The following is a 26,346-nucleotide window of genomic DNA, read 5'->3' on the forward strand; positions in this document are numbered from 1 at the left end:
CTCCTGAGGAACAAACTCTAATCAGAGACAACTATAACAGCTAGCTTCAGAGATTACCAGATGGCGAAAGGCAAATGTAAGACTCCTACTAACAGAAATCAAGATCACTCACCATGACCATAACGCAGCACTCCCACCCCACCTAGTCCTGGGCACCCCAACACAGCCGAAAATCTAGACCCACATTTAAAGCGTATCTCATGATGATGGTAGTGGACATCAAGAAGGACTTTCATAACTCACTTAAAGAAATACAGGAGAGCACTGCTAAAGAGTTACATGTCCTTAAAGAAAAACAGGAAAACACAACCAAACTGGTAGAAGTCCTTAAAGAAAAACAGGAAAACACAACCAAACTGGTAGAAGTCCTTAAAGAAAAACAGGAAAACACATCCAAACAGGTGATGGAAATGAACAAAACCATACTAGACCTAAAAAGGGAATTAGACACAATAAAGAAAACCCAAAGTGAGGCAACTCTGGAGATAGAAACCCTAGGAAAGAAATCTGGAACCATAGATGCAAGCATCAGCAACAGAATACAAGAGATGGAAGACAGAATCCCAGGTGCAGAAGATTACATAGAGAACATCGGCACAACAATCAAAGAAAATACAAAATGCAAAAGGATCCTAACTCAAAACAGCCAGGAAATACAGGACACAATGAGAAGACCAAACCTACGGATAATAGGAGTTGATGAGAATGAAGATTTTCAACTTAAAGGGCCAGCAAATATGTTCAACAAAATAATAGAAGAAAATTTCCCAATCCTAAAGAAAGAGATGCCCATGATCATACAAGAAGCCTACAGAACTCCAAATAGACTGGACCAGAAAAGAAATTCCTCCCAACACATAATAATCAGAACGACAAATGCACTAAATAAAGATAGAATATTAAAAGCAGCAAGGGAGAAAGGTAAAGTAACATAAAAAGGCAGGCCTATCAGAATTACACCAGACTTTTCACCAGAGACTATGAAAGCCAGAAGAGCCTGGACAGATGTTATACAGACACTAAGAGAACACAAATGCCATCCCAGGTTACTATACCCGGACAAACTCTCAATTACCATAGATGGAGAAACTAAAGTATTCCACGACAAAAACCAATTCACACATTATCTTTCCACAAATCCAGCTCTTCAATGGATAATAACAGAAAAAAAAAAAAACAATACAAGGAAGGAAATCACACCCTAGAAAAAGCAAGAAAGTAATCCCTCAAAGAACCTAAAAGAATACTGCCACAAGAACAGAATGCCAACTCTAAAAACAAAAATAATAGGAAGCAACAATTACTTTTCCTTAATATCTCTTAATATCAATGAACTCAATTCCCCAATAAAAAGACATAGACTAACAGACTGGCTACACAAACAGGGCCCAACATTCTGCTGCTTACAGGAAACCCATCTCAGGAAAAAAGACAGACACTACCTCAGAGTGAAAGGCTGGAAAACAAATTTCCAAGCAAATGGTCTGAAGAAACAAGCTGGAGTAGCCATTCTGATATCGAATAAAATCGACTTCCAACCCAAAGTTATCAAAAAAGACAAGGAGGGACACTTCATACTCATCAAAGGTAAAATCCTCCAAGAGGAACTCTCAATTCTGAATATCTATACCCCAAATGCAAGGGCAGCCACATTCATTAAAGACACGTTAGTAAAGCTCAAAGCATACATTGCACCTCACACAATAATAGTGGGAGACTTCAACACACCACTTTCATCAATGGACAGATCCTGGAAACAGAAACTAAACAGGGGCACAGTGAAACTAACAGAAGTTATGAAACAAATGGACTTAACAGATATCTATAGAACATTTTATCCTAAAACAAAAGGATATACCTTCTTCTCAGCACCTCACGGGACCTTCTTCAAAATTGACTATATAATTGGTCAAAAAACAGGCCTCAACAGATACAATAATATTGAAATTGTCCCATGCATCCTATCAGACCACAATGGAATAAGGCTGATCTTCAATAACAACATAAATAATAGAAAGCCAACATTCACATGGAAACTGAATAATACTCTTCTCAATGATACCTTGGTCAAGGATGGAATAAAAAATGAAATTAAAGACTTTTTATAGTTTAATGAAAATGAAGCCACAACTTACCCAAACCTATGGGACACAATGAAAGCATTTCTACGAGGGAAACTCATAGCTCTGAGTGCCTCCAAAAAGAAACTAGAGAGAGCACAGACTAGCAGCTTGACAACACATATAAGAGCTCTAGAAAAAAAAAAGGAAGAAAATTCACCCAAGAGGAGTAGATGGCAGGAAATAATCAAACTCAGGGGTGAAATCAACCAAGTGGAAACAAGAAGAACTATTCAAAGAATTAACCAAAGGAGGAGTTGGTTCTTTGAGAAAATCAACAAGATAGATAAACCCTTAGCTAGACTCACTAGAGGGCACAGGGACAACATCCTAATTAACAAAATCAGAAATGAAAAGGGAGACATAACAACAGATCCTGAAGAAACCCAAAACACCATCAAATCCTTCTACAAAAGGCTATACTCAACAAAATTTGAAAACCTTGACGAAATGGACAAATTTCTGGACAGATACCAAATAACAAAATTAAATCAGGATCAAGCTAATGAGCTAAAGAGTCCCATATCCCCTAAAGAAATAGAAGCAGTCATTAATAGTCTCCCAGCCTAAAAAAGCCCAGGACCACATGGGTTTAGTGCAGAGTTCTACCAGACCTTCAAAGAAGATCTAATTCCAGTTCTGCACAAACTATTCCACAAAATAGAAGTAGAAGGAACTCTACCCAACTCATTCTATGAAGCCACAATTACTCTGATATCTAAACCTCAGAAAGATCCAACAAAGATAGAGAACTTCAGACCAATTTCCCTTATGAATATTGATGCAAAAATACTCAATAAAATTCTCGCTAACCGAATCCAAGAACACATTAAAGCAATCATCCATCCTGATCAAGTAGGTTTTATTCCAGGGATGCAGGGATGGTTTAATATACGGAAATCCATCAACGTAATCCATTATATAAACAAACTCAAAGACAAAAACCACGTGATCATCTCTTTAGATGCAGAAAAAGCATTCGACAAGATCCAACACCCATTCATGATAAAATTCTTAGAAAGGCCAGGAATTCAAGGCCCATACCTAAACATAATAAAAGCAATCTACAGCAAACAAGTAGCCAACATCAAAATAAATGGTGAGAAGCTTGAAACAATCCCACTAAAATCAGGGACTAGACAAGGCTGTCCACTCTACCCATACCTATTCAACATTGTAATTGAAGTCCTAGCCAGAGCAATTTGACAACAAAAGGAGCTCAAGGGGATACAAATTGGAAAAGATGAAGTCAAAATATCACTTTTTGCAGATGATATGATAGTATATATATAAGTGACCCTAAAAATTCCGCCAGAGAACTCCTAAACCTGATAAACAGCTTCGATGAAGTAGCTGGATATAAAATTAACTGAAACAAGTGAATGGCCTTTCTCTACAGAAAGAATAAACAGGCTGAGAAAGAAATTAGTGAAACAACACCCTTCTCAATAGTCACAAATAATATAAAATATCTTGGCGTGACTCTAACTAAGGAAGTGAAAGATCTGTATAATAAAAACTTCAAGTCTCTGAAGAAAGAAATTAAAGAAGATCTCAGAAGATGGAAAGATCTCCTATGCTCATGGATTGGCAGGATCAAAATTGTAAAAATGGCTATCTTGCCAAAAGCAATCTACAGATTCAATGCAATCCCCATCAAAATTCCAACTCAATTCTTCAACGAATTAGAAAGTGCAATCTGCAAATTCATCTGGAATAACAAAAAAACCTAGGATAGCAAAAACTCTTCTCAAGGATAAAAGAACCTCTGGTGGAATCACCATGCCTCACCTAAAGCAGTACTACAGAGCAATTGTGATAAAAACTGCATGGTACTGGTATAGTGACAGACAAGTAGATCAATGGAATAGAATTGAAGACCCAGAAATGAACCCACACACCTATGGTCACTTGATCTTCGTCAAGGGAACTAAAACCATCCAGTGGAAGAAAGACAGCATTTTCAACAAATGGTGCTGGCACAACTGGTGGTTATCCTGTAGAAGAATGTGAATTGATCCTTTCCTATCTCCTTGTACTAAGGTCAAATCTAAGTGGATCAAGGAACTTCACATAAAACCAGAGACACTGAAACTTATAGAGGAGAAAGTGGGGAAAAGCCTTGAAGATATGAGCAGAGGGAAAAGATTCCTGAATAGAAGAGCAATGGCTTGTGCTGTAAGATCGAGAATTGACAAATGGGACCTCATGAAACTGCAAAGCTTCTGCAAGGCAAAAGACACTGTCAATAAGACAAAAAGACCACCAACAGATTGGGAAAGGATATTTACCTATCCAAAAATCAGATAGGGGACTAATATCCAATATATATTAAGAACTCAAGAAGGTGGACTCCATAAAATCAAATAACCACATTAAAAAATGGGGCTCAGAACTGAACAAAGAATTCTCACCTGAGGAATACCGAATGGCAGGGAAGCACCTGAAAAAATGTTCAACATCCTTAATCATCAGGGAAATGCAAATCAAAACAACCCTGAGATTCCACCTCACACCAGTCAGAATGGCCAAGATCAAAAATTCAGGTGACAGCAGATGCTGGCGAGGATGTGGAGAAAGAACACTCCTCCATTGTTGGTGGGATTGCAAGCTTGTACAACCACTCTGGAAATCAGTATGGCAGTTCATTAGAAAATTGGACAAAGTACTACTTGAGGATCCAGCAATATCTCTCCTGGGCATATATCCAGAAGATGTCCCAACCGGTAAGAAGGACACATGCTCCACTATGTTCATAGCAGCCTTATGTATAATAGCCAGAAGCTGGAACGAACCCAGATGCCCCTCAACAGAGGAATGGGTACAGAAAATGTGGTACATTTACACAATGGAGTACTACTCAGTTATTAAAAAGAATGAATTTATGAAATTCATAGCAAAATGGATGGACCTGGAGGGCATCATCCTGAGTGAGGTAACACAATCACAAAGGAACTCACACAATATGTACTCACTGATAAGTGTATATTAGCTCAAAATTTAGGATACTCAAGATATAAGATACAGTTTGCTAAACACATGAAACTCAAGAAGAGTGAATACTGAAGTGTGGACACTATGCCCCTCCTTAGAATTGGGAACAGAACACCCATGGAAGGAGTTACAAAGACAAAGTTTGGAGCTGTGACGAAAGTATGGACCATCTAGAGACTGCCATATCCAGAGATCCATCCCATGATCAGCATCCAAACGCTGACACCATTCTATTCACTAGCAAGATTTTGCTGAAAGGACCCAGATATAGCTGTCTCTTGTGAGACTATGCCGGGGCCTAGCAAGCACAGAAGTGGATGCTCACAGTCAGCTAGTGAATGGATCACAGGGCCCCCAATGGAGGAGCTGGAGAAAGTACCAAAGGAGCTGAAGTGATCTGCAACCCTATGGGTGGAACAACATTATGAACTAACCAGTATGCCGGAGCTCTCGCCTTTAGCTGCATATGTATCAAAAGATGGCCTAGTCGGCCATCACTGGAAAGAGAGGCCCATTGGACATGCCAACTTTATATGCCCCAGTACAGGGGAACGCCAGGGCCAAAAAAATGGGAATGGGTCGGTAGGGAAGTAGGGGGCAGGGTATGGGGGACTTTTGGGATAGCATTGGAAATGTATTGAGGAAAAGATGTAATAAAAAAAAGACTAGTTATCTAGCTAGATGTTCCTTATCTGTTACTAGTTCCACAGGTTCATTGAAAGTCTAAAATTAAAATTTTTGTATCTAAGTTAACATTGAAATTTTGTATTGATAAACCCTGTCAATATATTATCTTCTGTCATTACTCCTAAAAAAAGAAAAAGAACTCAAAAAAAAAATCTGTGAGTCTCAATTAGGCAATGCAAACTAGTCAGTGTCCTTAGAAAAGTGGCTTGCCAACCAATATCTTTAAATCAGACAGGAAAGAGGGCAGCCTGTGATGTGACTTAAGGACACTATATTCTCGTTCATTTTACAAAGAAAAGAAGTTTCTAACTTAACTTAGAACTAGTCTCAAACTTAACAGACTGTTGCAAAATAAAAACCATACAAAATAAAAAATACAAAATGGCCATGTATATCATTTAGAGTCCCCTACTGCTGACATTTTACTATACTTGAGGTGTCAACAACTCTGTCATTGCCTTATTTTGGTATGCTTTTCTGGATCACTAAAGTATTCTAACTATACCATAGATCTTTTACTATACACACTTCAGTATGTAATTCCTAACAATAGAAAGAATAATTACTTATATCATTCATGTTTCAGGATTTAATAAGTCAATCATTTAAATCTCCACTTAGTTTATCTAATAAAGGCTGGTTAGCACTCTTCTGTCTTTAGTGCAGGATTCACATAGGGCTGAGGGATTCATTCTATCATCTTCCCTCTCTCTAGCTTATGTTGAATAGAAACATGATAAACAAAATCTTGTTTGTTGTAGAATGTAAATTTTGACACAAAACTATAGTCAGTCCTGTGCGTTGCTAATACACATGGTTTAGAACAATTCCTGGATTGTGGTATCTCTCAGTAAATGATGAGTGAATGAATGAATTAATGAAGAATAAAAAAAAAAACAGTAAACGAAAGTTCAAACCTGTTTGTTTTCTTACTCAACACCTCTTCTGAACAGGGCCAGGTTCAGACTGACAAGAAATGAATAGTTATTTACACAAGGTTTCTAAAGGTGGCAAAGACAGTGGGAAGGATCATTACCCGCTAGAAGCAGAAAGGCATACCTCTAAAAGAAAGCACTTTCGGCAGCAGTGATAAGGCCCTTCGTGTATCTGCTCTTGAAGTGGTTGATTCTGTTGCTGCAGGGGAGTTTCTTTGGTTTGAAGCAGAACCAGGGCTCTCCAGTGCAAAAGATTCATAAAGTTGCACAGAGGAAGACTTCCAGGAAGACACACATTGCACTTCATTGCTTCAGAAATCCTTCCGGATCAGAAGAGACTCTTGAAATAGACCCTGTATGGTTGGTCTTCCTGCAGGCGCTGAAGAACTCTGATCCCTTCACTGAGGTGAACCAGAGATACGGACACTCTAACTCTGCCTGGCCAGAGCAAAGTAAAAACACCTTGTAAAATCTATTCTGGTAGTCTACCACATGGCCCACAGTACTGGCTTGCAGCTTAGGCGAGTGTATTCTGGCCTGCAGGTAATCTCCGCCATACTTCTTGGGCTTCTTTCGAAAATCTTGCCCATTAACCAACACCTCCAGCTGGCTCCCCACCCTCAAGAAGGCTGCAGAATTCAAGATGACAAAGTAGCTGAAGGAAGGGTCCGTGCTCTTCACAAATGGGACCAGGTCCACGTCAGGCACCTTCCACTTGGAGGCAGCAAGCAAGGTACCCTCCTCTAAGCGTTCCTGACTAGACAGGGTCTGGTGCTCATAGCCACAGTTCGCATTCTGACTAGCACCTGCAGCCTGTGAGGAAACATTCTGTCTGCTGCTGTCCATGAATGTCTTTGATATTGTCTCATGGTCCAAGTGCTCCACCTGAGTGGCATAGACGACCAACACCATCACCATCAGCACCACGAAAAGATAGCAGAAGACTAATAGTTTGAAGAAGTTGGCCCACATTTTCCAGCTGTGTCCTGATGACCCATGACCGACACCATGTTACTTTCTCTTTCAAAGCTCCATGTCTCTGTTCACTCTGAGCTGTGAATGAGTATCCGGTTTAACTTGCTGCCATTCTGCCTAGGACTTCAGAGTTCTGTAGAGGAAAGACTGCAATGATTCGAGAGGCATGTTCCTGAAGATGTGTGTGTGTGTGTGTGTGTGTGTGTGTGTGTGTGTGTGTGTGTGTGTGTGCTGGGGGAGGGGGATCGTGGGTAGACAGCTGGAAGAATTTGTAAGAGATCCTGATTCTTCTGTCACAGATTTTTATTTGCAAAGGACGAGAGTCTTTTTTTTTTTTTTTTTTTTTTTTTTTTTTTTTTTTTTTTTTTTTTTTGGTTTTTCGAGACAGGGTTTCTCTGTGTAGCCCTGGCTGTCCTGGCACTCACTTTGTAGACCAGGCTGGCCTCGAACTCAGAAATCCGCCTGCCTCTGCCTCCCAAGTGCTGGGATTAAAGGCGTGCACCACCACTCCCGGCTAGGACGAGAGTCTTGTAGCAAATTCAAAATGTTCTTTCCAGTTGCTGATTTTATGTTGTTGTTCCTGCGGGTCTCTGGTCTCTCTTGCTGCTCGTCCTCCCAAGGGATGTGCAAACTGATCGGTGGCCTCTGAGACAGGCCATTCTTTCCCTGCTTTCTGACTGCGCTATGGCACCTCAACTCCCCCCTCTCCCCTGATATTTCTATTTCTGATACCTTCAATTTTTTTCTTCAGACACTTGACGTTCTTGTATTACAAATCTTTCATTGGCTTGGTTAGAGTTACACCACGATATTATGTATTATTCATATTCGTATGTATTATGTATTATTGTGAAGGGTTCTGTTTCCCTAATTTCTTTTTCAGACTGTTTATTGTTTCTATAAAAGAAGGATACTGAATTATTTGAGTTAATTTTGCTGAAGTTGTTTATAAGATGTAGAAATTCCCTGGCAGAATTTTGGGGGTCTTCTGTATATACTATCATATATTATCTGCCAATAGTCATACCTTGACTTTTTCCTTTCCAATTTGTATCACCTGGATCTTCATTTATATTTGAATTGCTCTAGTTAGAACTTCAAATACTACCTTGAATAGATAGGAAGAGGGAGGCCAGACTTGTATTGTCCCTGAGTTTAGTGAGGTTGCTTCAAGTTTCTCTCCATTTAATTTGATGTTGGCTATTGGATTGCTATATATTGTTTTTATTATGCTTAAGTATGCACCATGAATTCCTGATATCTTCAAGACTTTTAACATGAGAAGGTGCTGGAGTTTTTCAAAGAATTTTCAGCATCTAATGAGATGATAATATGATTTTTTTCTTTACGTTTGCTTATATGGTGGATTCCGTTGATGGATTTTTATATATTGAACACCCTTGTACCCCTGGGATGATGCCTACTTGATTGTGGAGGATGATGTTTATAATATGTTTTTGGACTTGATTTGTGGGTATTTTATTGAACATTTTTGTATTGATACTTATAAGTGAAATTTGTCTGCAGTTCTCTTTCTTTGCTGCGTCTTGTGTGGTTTAGGTGTCTGAGTCACTTTTGCCTCAAAGAGTTAATTAGTGTTATTTCTGTTTCTACCTTGTGGAATAGTTTGAGAAGCATTGATGTTAGCTCCTCTTTGAATGTCTGGTAGAATTTTGAACTAAAACCTTCTGCCCCTGGGCTTTTATATGCTGTTTGGACAGTTTTAAAAGACTGCTTCTAATTCCTTAGGGATTATGAGTCTCTTTAAATAGTTTACCTGATCTAGATTTAACTTTGGTATGTGGTATCTGTCTAGAAAAGCTTCTGTTTTGTCAAGATTTTTCAAGTTTTCTCATGTATAGGCTTTTGTAGTCAGATCTGATGATTTTTTTGAATTCTCTCACTTTCTGTTATCTCTTCCTTTTCATTTCTGATTTTGTTAATTTCGATACTGTTTCTGTGCCTTTTAGTTAGTTTGGCTAAGGGTTTCATTGATGTTGTTGATTTTGTCAAAGAATCACTCTCTATTTTGTTGATTCTTTGTATTATTTTCTTTCTTTCTAATTGATTGAGTCATCCATGAGTCTGAGTATTTCCTGCTGCCTCCTCCCCTTGGTTGTGTTTGCTTCCTTTTTTTTTTTAAGTTTTCAGGTGTGTTTTAGGTTGGTAATCTAGGATCTCTTCAACTTCTTTATGAAGGTACTTAGTGATATGAATTTTCCTCTTAACACTGCTTTCATTTTGCCTCATGATTTTGGGTATTCTGTGCCTTCATTTTCATAGAATTCTAGGACATCTTTAATTTCTTTATTTGTTTCCAAACCAAGTTATCATTGAGTACAAAGTTGTTTAGTTTCCATGAGTTTATGGGCTTTCTGTTGTTTTTGTTATTGTTGAATTTCAGCCTTAGTCCATGATGATCTGATAGAATGCATGAGATTATTTCAATCTTCTTGTATGTGTTGAAGCTTGTCTTGTGTCTAATTTTATTGTCAATTTTGGAGAATGTTTCATGATGTGCTGAGAAGAAGGTGTATTTCCTTGTTTTGCTGTAAAAAATGTTCTGTTAATACCGGTTAAATCCATTTAGTTCATAACTTCTGTTAGTTTCACCATGTCTGCTTAGTTTCTGTTTCAATGACCTGTCAATTGGTAAAAGTAGGATGTTGAAGTCTTTCACTATTATTGTGTGACATTCAATGCGTGCTTTGATCTTTCATAAAGTTTTTCAAATTTGAGTGCCCTTTCATTTGGAGTATAGATGTTCAGAGTTGAGACTTCATCTTGGGAGTTATTTTGTTTGATGAGTATGGATATTTTCCCTTATCTATCTTGATTACTTTTGGTTGAAACTCTATTTTATAGGATATAAGAATGGAAACTCCATCTTGTTTCCAGGTATTGTTTTCTTGGAAAACATTTTTCCAACCCCTTATTCTGAGGTAGTGTTTTGTTTGTGTGTGATTGATGTCTGTGGTGTTAAGCATTAAAATTAAGTTACACATATTCCAAGAGATTGCTTAAGTATCACTCCATAATTCCAGATTATCTTCTATCCTATTTTTGAAATCCTGGTGTTCTGCCCCTTGGGCAGATTCCCAGTCATCTTTTTCTCTTGCCTTTCATGTTTTATATAAAGTGAATATTAGTTTTTTGTCCCAATAGAAACAATTTTAATGACTTATTAAGTGATATGTATGCACATACTTTCATAGTTTTCTATAATTTTATAATAATCCATCCTCCACAGCGATTTTCTCTGACATTACTCTTTCACTGCATACAATTAAACTTCTGCTATGAACAATGTATAGAGTTGCTATGTTCATTAGGAGGTTATCTTACCAGTGGTTACTTCATGGTGGCAACAACAGTAATTGAGTTTCTACCAAATTACAGGTAAGAATAAGAATTCTAGCAAGAATTAAAATAACTCATAACCATTTAACCTGACAGAAGACAGGGAGCATGGGTAAACTTGATTTAATTGTAGGTCTCTTCTTATACCTTGAAATTCTCTATGAGAAACATTTTGTGATCATTTTCTATAATTTGAAGGATTAAAATGTATGCTACTCAATGACTCCACTTCTTTCTTATAGATTGCTTCAGCATTACCTTAACAAATGCAGCTATATATCTGAAGAAGCCTTGTTATATAATAACAACATATTTATTCTGTATTAGAATTGATCCTACTACCATTATTCCAGACAAATTACTCTATTTGATGGTTAGTTATAATAGTTACTGATGCTGATAATGGCACTTTTTTCCATCAGTCTGATAGTTCATTTGGGATTATGTCACAGTGTATTACTACTTAGCAATAGGTATCAAATGATAAATTCAAAGAGAGTAAAGATTTCTTGATGCCTTAATTGTTTGCCAGAGGTATGGTTATCATTTTGCACTGAAGCTTCTTCATGTCTAATTACTGTCATTTGTAGACCAATTTCTTCTACTGAAATATGTTTTACTATTGCTTCAATCACAGGACAGCTGCGTACAGACTTCTTTTCATCAGGGTAGGATTTTAGAGTTTTTTTTTTTAATGAATGTTTATAATTTGAACCGGAGAAAAGAAGCTGTTCTATTCATTGTTAAATTATTATTATTATTATTATTATTATTATTATTATTATTATTATTATTATTATTATTAATTTTGGTATTTATATACAGGGCTAATTCACTATGTATGCCAGACTGGTCTCATAATCAGAGATCCACTTTCCTCTGCCACACAAGCATGGAGATTATAGGCATATGACACCAGCCCTTGAAAAAATGCTACTGTTTATTCAGTGTTCTGTTTTTTACTGCACTCCATGTGGTTCCCTTAATGTAGATTAAACTTATGCAAATAGTATATTTTGAACATTAATATCATTATAACCAAGTGTCTTACTGATATAGCAGGAGTCATCTAAATGTCAACCTGTATTCTCTTGGTTCTCTGACTACAGCGTAATAGTCCCATGTGTCAATTCTGGCTTAGAATTTCCTTGAAAGACATACCTGTGGTCCAATAGTTTATCTTATCCTTTTGACAATTGCTGGTAGTCAATAAATGACTAAAGCATACCTTGTTAAATAATGGAGAGAAAAACTTCCATTAGTGGTATCCATAGAATCATAGGTTTGAAATGATCAGTATGACAGAAGTCTTAAAATTGTATTATTAGAATTTTAGGGTATATGCACATACACCATGTTATATTTATCATGTTCAGCATCTAATTAAAGAATATTATTAATTTATTCTGTTTTGTTTTCTCTAGAAACTACTGGCATAAATTACTATTTTCCATTTTTAATTCTTTTTCCCCATGACACTGTTTCTTGAAATTTTTACTATACATTATAATATTATTCATGTTTCTTTCTGTGTAGTTTTAAATTTTGTCTGCTAAATTTTCTTCTATTTTTTAGAATCTGAGATTCTAAAAATTTGAGTCTCCAGTGAATATTAAAGTTAGTAAAAATACCCCAGGCAAAGCAAACTAGATTCAGCAGTGTAGGCAAGTTGTTGTTCTGATGGAGCACCCAAAGTTAAATGCCCCAATTTATATTTACATGGATTCCTTATCTAGAAGACTAGTTATCAGATTTGCTGATCAGTGTTTGATTAATAGTTCCAAAGCAGAATAAGGGAGTGAGTCAAATGTTCTAAATGAGAGAGGACAAGCATGACATTAAAGAGTATCGATTAATCTCTTTGTGGTCTATGGAGGATTATTAGAATGCCTTTAAATGGGGAAGGGCAATTTTAAAAAGGAACATCATAGAGGTCAATAGCAATAAGAGGTTTGAAATTTAATGAATTTTTAAAAGACAATAGAGTTAATTATGCAGGACACAGGGCACTGGAAATCATACAGTACTGGCTGACAAAATAGGGTTTAAAGAAAATAAACAGAGATGCAATGAAACTAACAGAAGTTATGAACCAAACAGATTTAACAAGTCTCTATAAAACATTTCATCCCAAAACAAAAGAATACACTTTCTGCTAAACAACTCATGGTACCTTCTTCAAAATTGACCATATAACTGGTTACAAAACAGGACTCAACAGATACAAGAAGATTGAAATAATCCCATGCATCCTATGAGATAGCCATGGAATAAGGCTGGTCTTCAAAAACACCAGAAAGTCCACATATACACGGAAGTTGAACAACTCTCTACTCAATGATAACTTGGACAAGGAAGAAATAAATAAAGAAATGAAAGGCTTTTTAGAATTTAATGAAAATGAAGGCAGAACATACCAAAAGTTATAGGACACAATGCAAGCAGTGCAAAAACGAAAACTCAGCGCTCTGAGTGCTTCCAAAAAGAAACTGGGGAGAATATAAACTAGCAGCTTGACAGCATATCTGGAAGCATTAGAACAAAGAGAAGCAAATATATCCAAGAGGAGTAGACAACAGGAAATAATCAAAATCAGGGCTAAAAATAACCAAGTAGAAACAAAAAGAACTATACCAAGAATCAACAAAACCTGGAGCTGGATCTTTGAGAAAATCAACAACATAGATAAACCCTTAGCCAGACTAAATAGAGGGCACATAGACAGTGCCCTAATTAACAAAATCAGAAATAAAATGGGAGACATAATACCAGAAATCTAGGAAATCCAAAACATCATCAGATCCTACTACATAATCCTACTCTGAACAAAACTGGATGAAATTGACAATTTTCTAGAAAGATACCAAATACCAAAGTTAAGTCAGGATCAGATAAACCGTCTAAATAGTCTGAACCCCCCTAAAGAACTAGAAGCACAAGTCCCTTCCAGTCAGCCCCTGCACCGGGTCCCCATGGGCCCTGAGTCGGTGGACACTCCCATGGTCCCCAGAGCACTCTCCTCGGGATGTTAGGACCTCTGGTGAGTGGAACACAACTTCTCTTCCAATCCAATCACATCGGACCTGAGACAGCATTAATTGGGGAAGCAGAAAACCCGGATTAACCAGGGTCACAAGTCCTTCTGGTTGACCTCGGCACTAGGTCACGTTGGGCGTGGAGTCTGCAGACACCCCCAAGGTCCCCAGAGCACTCTCGAAGGGATCTTAGGACCTATGGTGAGTGGAACACAACTTCTGCCAGGAGGCAGGTTAGAATGCCAGATATCTGGGGACCTTCCCTGTAAGAGGAGAGCTTCCCTGCAGAGAGAGCTCTGACCACTGAAATTCAGGAGAGAGCTAGTCTCCCAGGTCTGCTGATAGAGACTAACAGAATCACAAGAGGAACCAGCTCTACCAGAGACAACTATAACAACTGCAGAGATTACAAGATGGCCAGAGGCAAACGTAAGAATCTTACAAACAGAGTCCAAGAGCAGTGACCATCATCAGAATGCAGCACTCCCACCTCACCCAGTCCTGGACACCCCAACACACCCAAAAAAGCTAGACCCAGATTTAAAAGCATATTTCATGATGATGGTAGAGGACATCAAGAAGGACTTTATACCTCACTTAAAGAAATACAGGAGAACACTGCTAAAGAGTTACAAGTCCTTAAAGAAAAACAGGAAAACACAACCAAACAGGTAGAAGTCCTTAAATAAAAACAGAAAAATACATTGAAACAGGTGATGGAAATGAACAAAACCATACTAGACCTAAAGAGGGAAGGAGACAAAATAAAGAAAAACCAAAATGAGGCAACGCTGGAGATAGAAACACTAGGAAAGAAATCTGGAACTATAGATGCAAGCATCAGCAACAGAATACAAGAGATAGAAGAGAGAATCTCAGGTGCAGAAGATTCCATAGAGATCATCAGCACAACAATCAAAGAAAATGCAAAATGCAAAAAGATCCTAACTCAAAACATCCAGGAAATCCAGGAACAATGAGAAGACCAAGCCTACAAAAAATATGAGTAGATGAGAATGAAGATTTTCAACTTAAAGGGCCAGCAAATATCTACAACAAAATAATAGAAGAAAATTTCCCAAACTTAAAGAAAGAGATGCCCATGAAATACAAGAAGCCTACAGAACTCCAAATAAACTGGACCAGAAAAGAAAGTCCTCCCAACACATAATAATCAGAACAAGAAATGCACCAAATAAAGATAGAATATCAAAAGCAGTAGGGAAAAAGGTCAAGTAACATATAAAGGCAGGCCTATCAGAATTAAAACCAGATTTTTCACCAGAGACTATGAAAGCCAGAAGATCCTGAACAGATGTTATACAGACACTAAGAGAACACAAATGCGAGCCAAGGCTAATATACCCAGCCAAACTCTCAATTACCATAGATGAAGAAACCAAAGTATTCCACAACAAAACCAAATTCACACATTATCTTTCCACGAATCCAGCCCTTCAAAGGATAATAACAGAAAAAAAACTAATGCAAGGATGGAAAGCATGCCCTAGAAAAAACAAGAAAGTGATCCTTCAACAAACCAAAAAGAAGACAGCCACAAGAACAGAATGCCAACTCTAACAAAAAAAAAAATAATAATATGAAGCAACAAGTGCTTTTCCTTAATATCTCTTAATATCAATGGACTCAATTCCCCAATAAAAAGACATAGATTAACAGACAGGCTACACAAACAGGAAACAATATTTGGCTGCTTACAGGAAACCAATCTCAAGGAAAAAGACAGACGCTACCTTAGACTAAAAGGCTGGAAAACAATATTCCAAGCAAATGGTCTGAAGAAACAAGCTGGAATAGCCATTCGAATATCTAATAAAATCGACTTCCAACCCAAAGTCATCAAAAAAGACAAGGAGGAGTACTTCATACTCATCAAAGGTAAAATCTTCCAAGAGGAACTCTCAATTCTGATATCTATGCTCCAAATACAAGGGCAGCCACATTCATTAAAGAAACCTTAGTAAAGCTCAAAGAACACATTGCACCTCACACAATAATAGGGGGAGACTTCAACATACCACTTTCATCAATGGACCGATCATGGAAACAGAAACTAAACAGGGACACAGTGAAACTAACAGAAGTTATGAAAGAAATGGATCTAACAGATATCTACAGAACATTTTATCCTAAACAAAAGGATATACCTTCTTCTCAGCACCTCATGATACCTTCTCCAAAATTGACCATATAATTTGTCACAAAACAGACCTCAACAAATACAAAAATATTGAAATTGTCCCATTCATCCTATAAGACCACCATGGACTAAGGCTGATCTTCAATAACAACATAAATAATGGAAAGCCAACATTCACGTGGAAACTGAACAACACTCTTCTCAATGATAACTTGGTCAATGAAGGAATAAAGAAAGAAATTAAAGACTTTTTGGAGTTTAATGAAAATGAAGCCACAACACACCCAAACTTATTGGACAAAATGAAAGCATTTCTAAGAGGAAAACTCATAGCTCTGAGTGCCTCCAAAAAGAAACCAGAGAGAGCACACACTAGCAGCTTGACAACACATCTAAAAGCTCTAGAACAAAAGGAAGCATATTCACCCAAGAGGAGTAGATGGCAGGAAATAAACTCAGGGGTGAAATCAACCAAGTGGATAAAAGAAGAACTATTCAAAGAATCAAGTAATAGAGGAGCTTGTTCTTTGAGAAAATCAACAAGATAGATAATCCCTTAGCCAGACTCACTAGAGGGCACAGGCAAAGCATCCTAATTAACAAAATCAGAAATAAAAAGTTGACAGGACAACAGATCCTGAAGAAATCCAAAACACCATCAGATCCTTCTACAAAAGGATATACTCAACAAAACTGGCAAAACTGGATTAAAGGGCCAAATTTCTAGACATATACCAGGTACCAAAGTCAAATCAGGACCAGGTTAATGATCTAAACAGTCCTCTATCCCCTAAAGAAATAGGAGCAGTCATTAATAGTCTCCAAACCAAAAAAGGCCTAGGACCAGATGGGTTTAGTGCAGAGTTCTATCAGACATTAAAAGAAGATCTAATTCCAGATCTTCACAAACTACTCCAGAAAATAGAAGCAGAAGTTACTCAACCCAATTCATTCTATGAAGCCACAATTACTCTGATACCTAAACCACAGAAAGATCCAACAAAGATAGAGATTTTCAGACCAATTTCCCTTATGAATATTCATGCAAAAATACTCAATAAACGTCTTGCTAACCGAATCCAAGAACACATTAAAACAAGCATCCATCCTGACCAAGTAGGTTTTATTATAGGGATGCAGGGATGGTTTAATATATGGAAATCCAACAAGTAATCCATTATATAATCAAACTCAAAGACAAAAACCACATGATCATCGGTAGAGGTGAAGAAATCATTTGACAAAAACCCAACACCCATTAATGATAAAAGTTTTGGGAAGATCAGGAATTCAAGGCCCATACCTAAACATGATAAAACTAATCTACAGCAAACCAGTAGCCAACATCAAAGTAAATGGTGAGAAGCTGGAAGCAATCCCATTAAAATCAGTGACTAGACAAGGCTGCCCACTTAGTCGGTACCTATTCAAGTTGTACTTGAAGTCCTAGCCAGAGAAATTCGACAACAAAAGGAGATCAAGGAGATACAAATTGGAAAGGAAGAAGTCAAAATATCACTTTTTGCAGATAATATGATATTATATATAAGTGACCCTAAAAATTCCATCAGAGAATTTCTAAACCTGATAAACAGCTTCGGTGAAGTGCCTGGACATAAAATTAACTCAAATAAGCTAATGGACTTTCTCTACACAAATAATAAACAGGCTGGAAAGAAATTAGGGATACAATACCCTTCTCAATAGTCACAAATAATATAAAATACCTTGGTATGACTCTAACTAAGGAAGTGAAAGATCTGTATGATAAGAAATTAAAGTCTCTGAAGAAAGAAATTAAAGAAGATCTCAGAAGATGGAAAGATCTCCCATGCTCATGGATTGGCATGATCAATATAATAAAAATGGCTATCTTGCCAAAAGCAATCTACAGATTCAATGCAATCCCCATCAAAATTCCAACTCAATTCTTTAACGAATTAGAAAGAGGAATCTGCAAATTCATCTGGAATAACAAAAAACCTAGGATAGCAAAAACTCTTCTCAAGGATTAAAGAACTTCTGGTGGAATCACCATGCCTGACCTAAAGCTGTACTATAGAGCAATTGTGATAAAAACTGTATGGTACTGGTATGGCGACAGACCAGTAGACCAGTGGAATAGAATTGAAGATCCATAAATGAACCAACACACCTATGGTCACTTGATCATTGACAAGGGAGCTAAAACCATTTAGTGGAAAAAAGACAGCATTTTCAACAAATGGTGCTGGCACAACTGGCGGTTATCATGTAGAAGAATGAGAATTGAACCATTCCTATCTCCTTGTACTAAGGTCAAATCTAACTGGATCAAGGAACTCCACATAAAAACCAGAGACATTGACACTTATAGAGGAGAAAGTGGGGAAAATCCTTAAAGATATGAGCACAGGGGAAAAAATCCTGTATAGAACCCAATGGCTTATGCTATAAGATGGAGAATTGACAAATGGAACCTCATAAAATTGGAAAGCTTCTGTAAGGCAAAGAACATAATCAATAAGACAAAAAGGCCACCAACAGACTGGGAAAGGATTTTTACCTATCCTAAATCAGATAGGGGACTAATATCTAATATATATAAAGAACTGAAGGAGGTGGACTCCAGAAAATCAGATAACCTCATTAAAAATGGGGATCAGAGCTAAACAAAGAATTCTCAATTGAGGAATACTGAATGGCTGTTCTCATCCTTAATCATCAGGGAAATTAAAATCAATCAGACCTGAGATTCCATCTCACACCAGTCACAATGGCTAAGATCAAAAATTCAGGTGACAGTAGATGCTGGTGAGGATGTGGAGAAAGGGGAACACTCCTCCATTGTTAGTGGGATTGCAAGCTTGTACAACCACTCTGGATATCAGTCTGGCAGTTCCTCAGAAAATTGGACATAGTACTACTGTCCAATCCCGCAATACCTCCCCTGGGCATATATCCAGAAGATGTTCCAAATGGTAAGAAAGACACATGCTCCACTATGTTCATAGCAGCCTTATTTATAATAGCTACAAGCTGGAAAGAACCCAAAGGCCCCTCAACAGCGGAATGGATACAGAAAATGTGGTACATTTACACAATGGAGTACTACTCAGCTATTAAAAAGAATGAATTTATGAAATTCCTAGGCAAATGGATGGACCTGGAGGGCATCATCCTGAGTGAGGTAACCCAATCCCAAAGGAACTCACATGATAAGTGGATATTAGCCCAGAAACTTAGAATACCCACGGTACAATATACCAAGCACATGAAACTCAAGAAGAAAGAAGACCAAAGTGTGGACAATTTGCCCCTTCTTAGAATTGGGAACAAAACACCCATGGAAGTAGTTACAGAGACAAAGTTTGGAGCAGATATAAATGGATGGACCATCTAGAGACTACCATAACTGGGGATTGATCCCATCATCAGCCGCCAAACGCAGACACCATTGCATAAACTAGCAAGATTTTGCTGAAAGGACCCAGATATAGCTGTCTCTTTTGAGACTATGCGGGGGCCTAGCAAGCACAGAAGTGGATGCTCACAGTCAGCTATTGGATGGATCACAGGGCCCCCAATGGAGGAGCTAGAGAAAGTACCAAAGGAGCTAAAGGGAACTGCAACCCTATAGGTGGAACAACAATATGAACTAACCAGTACCCTGGAGCTCTTGTCTCTAGCTGCATATGTATCAAATAAATGGCTTAGTTGGCCATCAGTGGAAAGAGAGTCCCATTGGTCATGCTAACTTTATATGCCTCAGTACATGGGAACGCCAAGGCCAAAAAGTGGGAGTGGGGGGTTACCAGAGTGGGTAGGAGGGTATGGGGGACTTTTGGGATTGTATTGGAAATGTAAATGAGGAAAATACCTCATAAAAATATTAAAAAAGAAAAAATAATAAAATAATATACTTTGAATTCAATTATAAAATCATTACCTTAGTAGTTTCTTCAATTTCTGCTCCATATTCAAGAAGATAGGTATTGAAAGAGCTAAAGGGATCTGCAACCCTATAGGTCGAACAACAATATGAATTATCCAGTTTACCCCCCCACCCCCACCCCAGAGCTCATGTCTCTAGCTGCATATGTATCAGAAGATGGCCTAGCTGGCCATCAGTGGAAAGAGAGGCCCATTGGTCGTGCAAACTTTATATGCCTCAGTACAGGGGAATGCCAGGGCCAAGAAGTGGGAGTGGATGGGTAGGAGAGTGGAGAGGGAAGGTTATGGGGGACTTTTGGGGTAGCATTGGAAATGTAAATGAGGAATATACCTAATAATTTTTTTTAAAAAAATATAAACTAGAAGCACTCATTAAAAATCTCCCAAACAAAAAGCTCAGGACTAGATGGTTTTACTACAGAGTTCTATCAGACCTTCAAAGGAATACCTTATACTAATATGCTTAAAATTATTCCACAAAATATACGAAGATTGAACACTACACAATTTGTTCTATGAAGCCACAATTATACTTATACCTAAAATATGGATACCCAACAAAGAAAGAATACTTCAGACTACTTTCCTTATGAATTTTGATGCAAAATTACTCAATAAAATTCTTACAAACCACATCCAACAACACATAAAAATATTCATCCATCCTAATCAAGTAGATTTCATCCAAGGGATGCAGGGATGGCTATATATATATATATATATATATATATATATATATATATATATATGAAAATCCATCAATTTAACCCCCTATATGAACAAAATCAAAGAAAACTACAGGTGACCTTCTCATTATGTGCTAAGAAAGCGTTTGACAAAATTAAACATCCCTTCATGTTAAAAGTACTGGAAAGATCAGAAATTCATAGCCCATACTTAAACATAGTAAAAGCAATATACAATAAATCAGTAGCCAACATCAAAGTAAATGGAGAGAAACTTGAAGCAATCCAACTAAAATCAGGGTTGAGAAAAGGCTGCACACTCTCTCTGTACCTATACAATTTAGTACTCCAAGTCCTAACCAGAGCAATTAGAGCAGAAAAGGAGGTCAAAGGGATACAATTTGGAAAGGAAGAAGTTAAAAAAAATTACTATCTTCAGATTTTATGATTGTATACTTAAGCAAAACTTCCACTAGAGAGCTCATAAAACTGATAAACAAATTCAGCAAATTGTCTGGACATAAAATTATCTCAAGCAAATCTAGACTTACTCTACTTAAAGGTAAACAGAGTTAGAAAGAGAAACTTGCAAATTCATCTGGAATAATAAAAAACACAGGATAGTCAAAATTATTGTCAACAATAAAAGAACTTCTGGCATTATCATTCCTGACCTCAAGGTATACTACAGAGAAATCTTGAAAAAAAACTGCATTGTATTGGTACAGTGACAGGCAGGTAGATCAATGCAATACAATTGAAAAGCCAGAAATGAACACACAAACCTATGGTCATTTGATCTTTGACAAAGGAGCAAAAACCATCCAGTGGAAAAATACAGCATTTTCAAAAAAGGATGCAGGCAGTTAGCATGTAGAAGAATGAAAATTGATCCATTTTTATCTGCTTTACAAAGCTCAAGTACAAGTGGATCAAAGACCTCTACATAAAAGCAGATACATGGAAACTAATATAAAGAAAGTTGTGAATAACTTGTAGCACATGGGCACAGGAGAAAATTTCCTGAACAGAACACCAATAACTTGTGCTCTAAGGTCAAAAATTGACAAATTGGACCTCTTAAAATTACCAAGGTTCTGTAAAGCAAATGACACTGTCAATAAGACAAAATGGCAATTAAAAGATTGGGAAAAGATCCAATACTACATCCAATAGAGGGCTAATATCCAATATATACAAAGAACTCAAGAAGTTAGACTCCAGGTAACCCAATAACCCTAGTAAAAAATGCAGTACAAAGCTAAACAAAGTATTCTCATCTGAGGAATACTGAAAGGCTGAGAAACACCTAAAGAACTGTCAATATCCTTAGTCATCAGGAAAAATGTACATCACAACAGCCCTGAGATTCTACCTCACACCAAAGATCAAAAACTCAAGTGACAGCAGGTGCTGGTGAAGATGTGGTGAAAGAAGAACACTCCTCCATTGTTGGTAGGATTGCAAGCTGGTACAACCACTCTGGAAATCAGTCATGTGGTTCCTCAGAAAATAGGACATAGCACTACCTGAGGACCCAGAAATAACACTCCTGGGCATATACCCCCCCAAAACATGTTCCAACAAGGGCACATGCTCCACTATGTTCATAGCCAGGAGCTGTAAAGAACCTAGATGTCCTTGAACTGGGAAGTTGATACGGAAAATGTGATGCATTTATAAAATGGAATTCTACTCAGTTATTAAAATCAATGAACTATTGAGATTCTTAGGCAAATGGATGGAACTAGAAAATATCATCATGAGTGAGGTAACTCAGTCACAAAAGAACACACATGGTATGCACTCCCTTATAAGTGGATATTAGCCCAAAAGCATGTTATGTCCAAGATACAAATCACAGACCATGTGAAACTTAAGAAGAAGGAAGACCAAAGTTTTGATGTTTCAGTGCTTCTTAGAAGGACAAAAAAAAAATCATCACAGGAGGAATCATGGAGCAGAGAGTGAAGAAGAGTCCATCCAGAGACTGCCCCACCTGGGGAGCCATCCCATACGCAGCCACCAAACCCAGACATTATTGCAGATGACAAGAAGTGCTTGCTGTCAGGAGCCTGATACAGCTTTCACCTGAGAGACCTTGCCATTGTCTGACAAATCCAGAGGCGATGCTTGCAGCCAACTATTGGACTGAGCACAAGATGCCCAGCTGAGGAGTTAGAGAAAGTACTGAATAAGCTGAAGGTGTTTGCAACCCATAGGAAGAACAATAATATCAACCAACAAGACCTCCCAGAGCTCCCAGGGATTAAACTACCAACCAAAGGGTAAACATGGAGGGACCCATAGCTCCATCTGCATATGTAGCAGTGGATGACCTTGTTGGGCATCAATGGGATGTGAGGCCTTTTGTCCTATGAAAGCTCTATGCCCTAGTATAGGGGAATGTCAGAGCAGGGAGTGGGTGCATGGGGAACACCCTCATAGAAGCAGGGGGGTTTCCAGTTGGAAACCGGGAAAGGGGATAACATTTGATATGCAAATAAAAAAATACCCAATTAAAAAAGAAAAAAGATAAAAAGATTAAAAAATGTAAAGTGTATTGACTTTTTGCTTAATTGGAACACATGACAAATATCCAGATTTCTTTTGAAAATTTACTTGAGCCATAGTGAATTCTTTCTAGAAAGAAAGGAATGTTTCTATCAAAAGACAGTGAGGTAGAGAATGTATGAATGACTGGAAGGATCGAATGATATAAATCAATGGCCCTGTTTCCTGTGTCTCTTTTCCTAAGTCTTACATATCATTTCAAGTTTGGAATGTACAAGCACGTGTTCATAGAAAGTACTAGCATGCATAGGCCAGGGGTATGTGTTGCTGACCCTCCATTTACCTTATTTGCATGAATCAGGGAACTAGTTGCCACTCAGGTCCTTAGAGTGTTTACTTTCAGTAATGTGCACTTTCCTGGGTTAGAATTTTAAAGGCTAAGGAGCATCACTGAACACTGCAGAAGAGTGAGCAGGAATGCTATCCTATAAAAGGAAGACATGTTGAGAACGTAGAAGGAAAGGGAGGCAAAAGTACTCTGTCAAGAATTGATATATATCATTGGTCAACCACATATGAAAGTTTTTAAGTGCTTTGTAGTCTTTGAATAAACTTTAACCAATTAGGAATCATAACTGAATTATTTATGTTACACTATTTTGCCCCTTGAAAAGAGCAATCCTAACTGCAATGTACACATTTGTGTGTTTACATACAAATTTCATGTTCAAGAGTTTTAAAAGATTTTTTTAAATGACTTCATTAGTTATATTTAAATGAACGGACGTGATGGTTTCCTTTCAACCACAATATGCTCAAGAATGAGTACTGCCATTTCTAAATTATATAGCGTGGTGTTTTATGAATAGAGAGTAGAATGGGGACCTGTATTTCTCTGTTTTATTTTGGGCTGTCATGTTTATTATGTTATGTTGAATGGGTATATGAGCAATCAATTGTAATTTGGATGCAATCATCAGGACAATTTCCAAACAAATGATATTCAGGTTCCATCAATATATTGACTGACACAATTCAATGTAGAATTATGTGTATATTCTATTAAAAAGTGCATAGAGATTGGGAGAATTAGAAGCAGAAAGTAACAACTGAAAGAATCTTATAAAGCCATTTGATAGACAAATAACTAATCATTCAGACTATTTTTATTGAGTCCAACTCACCCATTTTGTTGTATGTTTTTGCTTGAAAGATATTGCTTCAAGTCTGAGTCACTGATTTCCATGTGTTCAAGAGAGGAGGAAAAAGAAAATTCAGAAATTCAGGTAATTATATTTTTTTCAGATAAATTCTTGATCTGGGCTTTTTCTTCATGATCTTTGATTGCTTGGAAATGGTAGTTGTTGAACTATCATACTTTAGATGGACAGTTGGCTAAAAAATACTTTCTTTTAAAATGATAACAATCTAATGTCTCTAATGTAAAATATAAAAATAGTAATTATTTTAGGGCATGAAATAGTATTAGAGTATACTGTGATGTTATAAGAAAATAGATATATGGTGAAAGGATATTAAATTACTCTTTTACTTGAAATATACAAATCAAAGGAAGATACCCAGTTTAATTGCAGTATTTTAAAAATCCCTTCCCAATATTAAAGGATCATTACCAAATATAGAGCACCATAATACAAATATTGATGGGCGAGGGTATTCACATCATACAAAATTAATTAATAATAAAATCAAAGAAACACACAAAAAAAACCCCATGTTAGTGTCCACAGAATAAGAATTTGATAACAGCTTTAGCTTTCATCATACACTGCAAGGAAAAGGTTAAAAAGATTAAACTACTAAAATTTCCCAGGCTTCTAACCGGAAAACAAAAACAAACCCAAGGTCAGCAGTACATGTTGAACTGTGAAAGAGAACGGGCTACTGAGTTATATGATGTTAGGAATTATGGCTACAATGGAAGCCTCCTCTGGTTAACATTCTGTGTTACCAGCAGGATTAAGGGTCTAAAAAAAGAAGAGGGCTTCAGGTTCTGTTTGAACTCTGGCAAGTCCTTACCAACCCTCCACTATTAGTGAACATAAACACTTTATGAGCTGGGCAGTAGTAGTGCACACCTTCAATCCCAGCACTTGGGAGGCAGAGGCAGGTGGATTTCTGAGTTCAAGACCAGCCTGTTCTACAGAGTGAGTTCCAGGAGAGCCAGGGCTATACAGAGAATCCTTGTCTCGAAAAGCAAACAAACAGAACCAACAAACAAAAACAGAATATAGGCGGGGAATTCTAAGCATGCCAAGCCTGGTTTTGGTGTAGAGTTGAAAGCTTGTAAAACCTGGCTATATAATATTTCACAGAACTAATTACCAGGACTGGCTGCCTTGAAATCACACTCTTCCTGGATTACAGTTAGTTCCCTGGAGAGCTCCTCCATCCATGGTATGAGAGCACTCCATACAACAGGCTTCTTGTCCTGGAACCATGGAAAAACAGTCCTGGATTTCATGCACTGAGCCTGAGAATAGACTGCTATGACCTTTGCTTTGGACATCTTCTAGGCTTTAAGCTTCCGGGAAGAGCCTTCCAAGTCAAAGATTTGGGAAGTATGAAGATGTCTCATTTACAGTAGGTCCCTCTAAGCACTGTTGTTTAAGATAAATATCCAGTAATTTTACAGATGAATTCACATATACTTGACACACGAATCAATTTGCATTGATTTGATCTGCATTTAGCCCCCAGAGTCAGTATTAAAAAATGGTTTTACACATGCAATTCCATACATTTTTACACTAAAAATTTAACACATTTTATTTCCAGTAGCTACTACAAAACTTTGTTATTAACCCCTCTTGCATAGAATTAGATAAACCTGTGCATATTACCAATTCTATTAAATTTACTCCTAAACAAAACATCTTATATTTTTATATTTTATATTTTTCCATTGCTAGAAATCTGTACATT

The 26,346-nt window shown here is 37.3% G+C and overlaps 1 protein-coding gene and 1 pseudogene across 1 annotated transcript in view; one reads left to right on the forward strand and one right to left on the reverse strand.

Moving 5' to 3' along the window:
* Positions 1–26,346, forward strand: part of LOC147002968 (uncharacterized) — a 157,629-nt gene that overhangs the window by 43,135 nt on the left and 88,148 nt on the right. The window contains exons 7-8 of the mRNA XM_085840896.1: positions 11,709–11,739; positions 24,614–24,686. Coding sequence (XP_085697022.1) covers positions 11,709–11,739; positions 24,614–24,686 — 104 coding nt within the window. The remainder of the gene's footprint in view (positions 1–11,708; positions 11,740–24,613; positions 24,687–26,346) is intronic.
* LOC110297266 (NXPE family member 3 pseudogene) lies at positions 6,863–7,708 on the reverse strand (annotated as a pseudogene).

The sequence above is a fragment of the Mus caroli genome, unplaced genomic scaffold, assembly GCF_978045245.1.
Source record: "Mus caroli unplaced genomic scaffold, Mus_caroli_1 scaffold_8, whole genome shotgun sequence".
Lineage (NCBI taxonomy): Eukaryota > Metazoa > Chordata > Mammalia > Rodentia > Muridae > Mus > Mus caroli.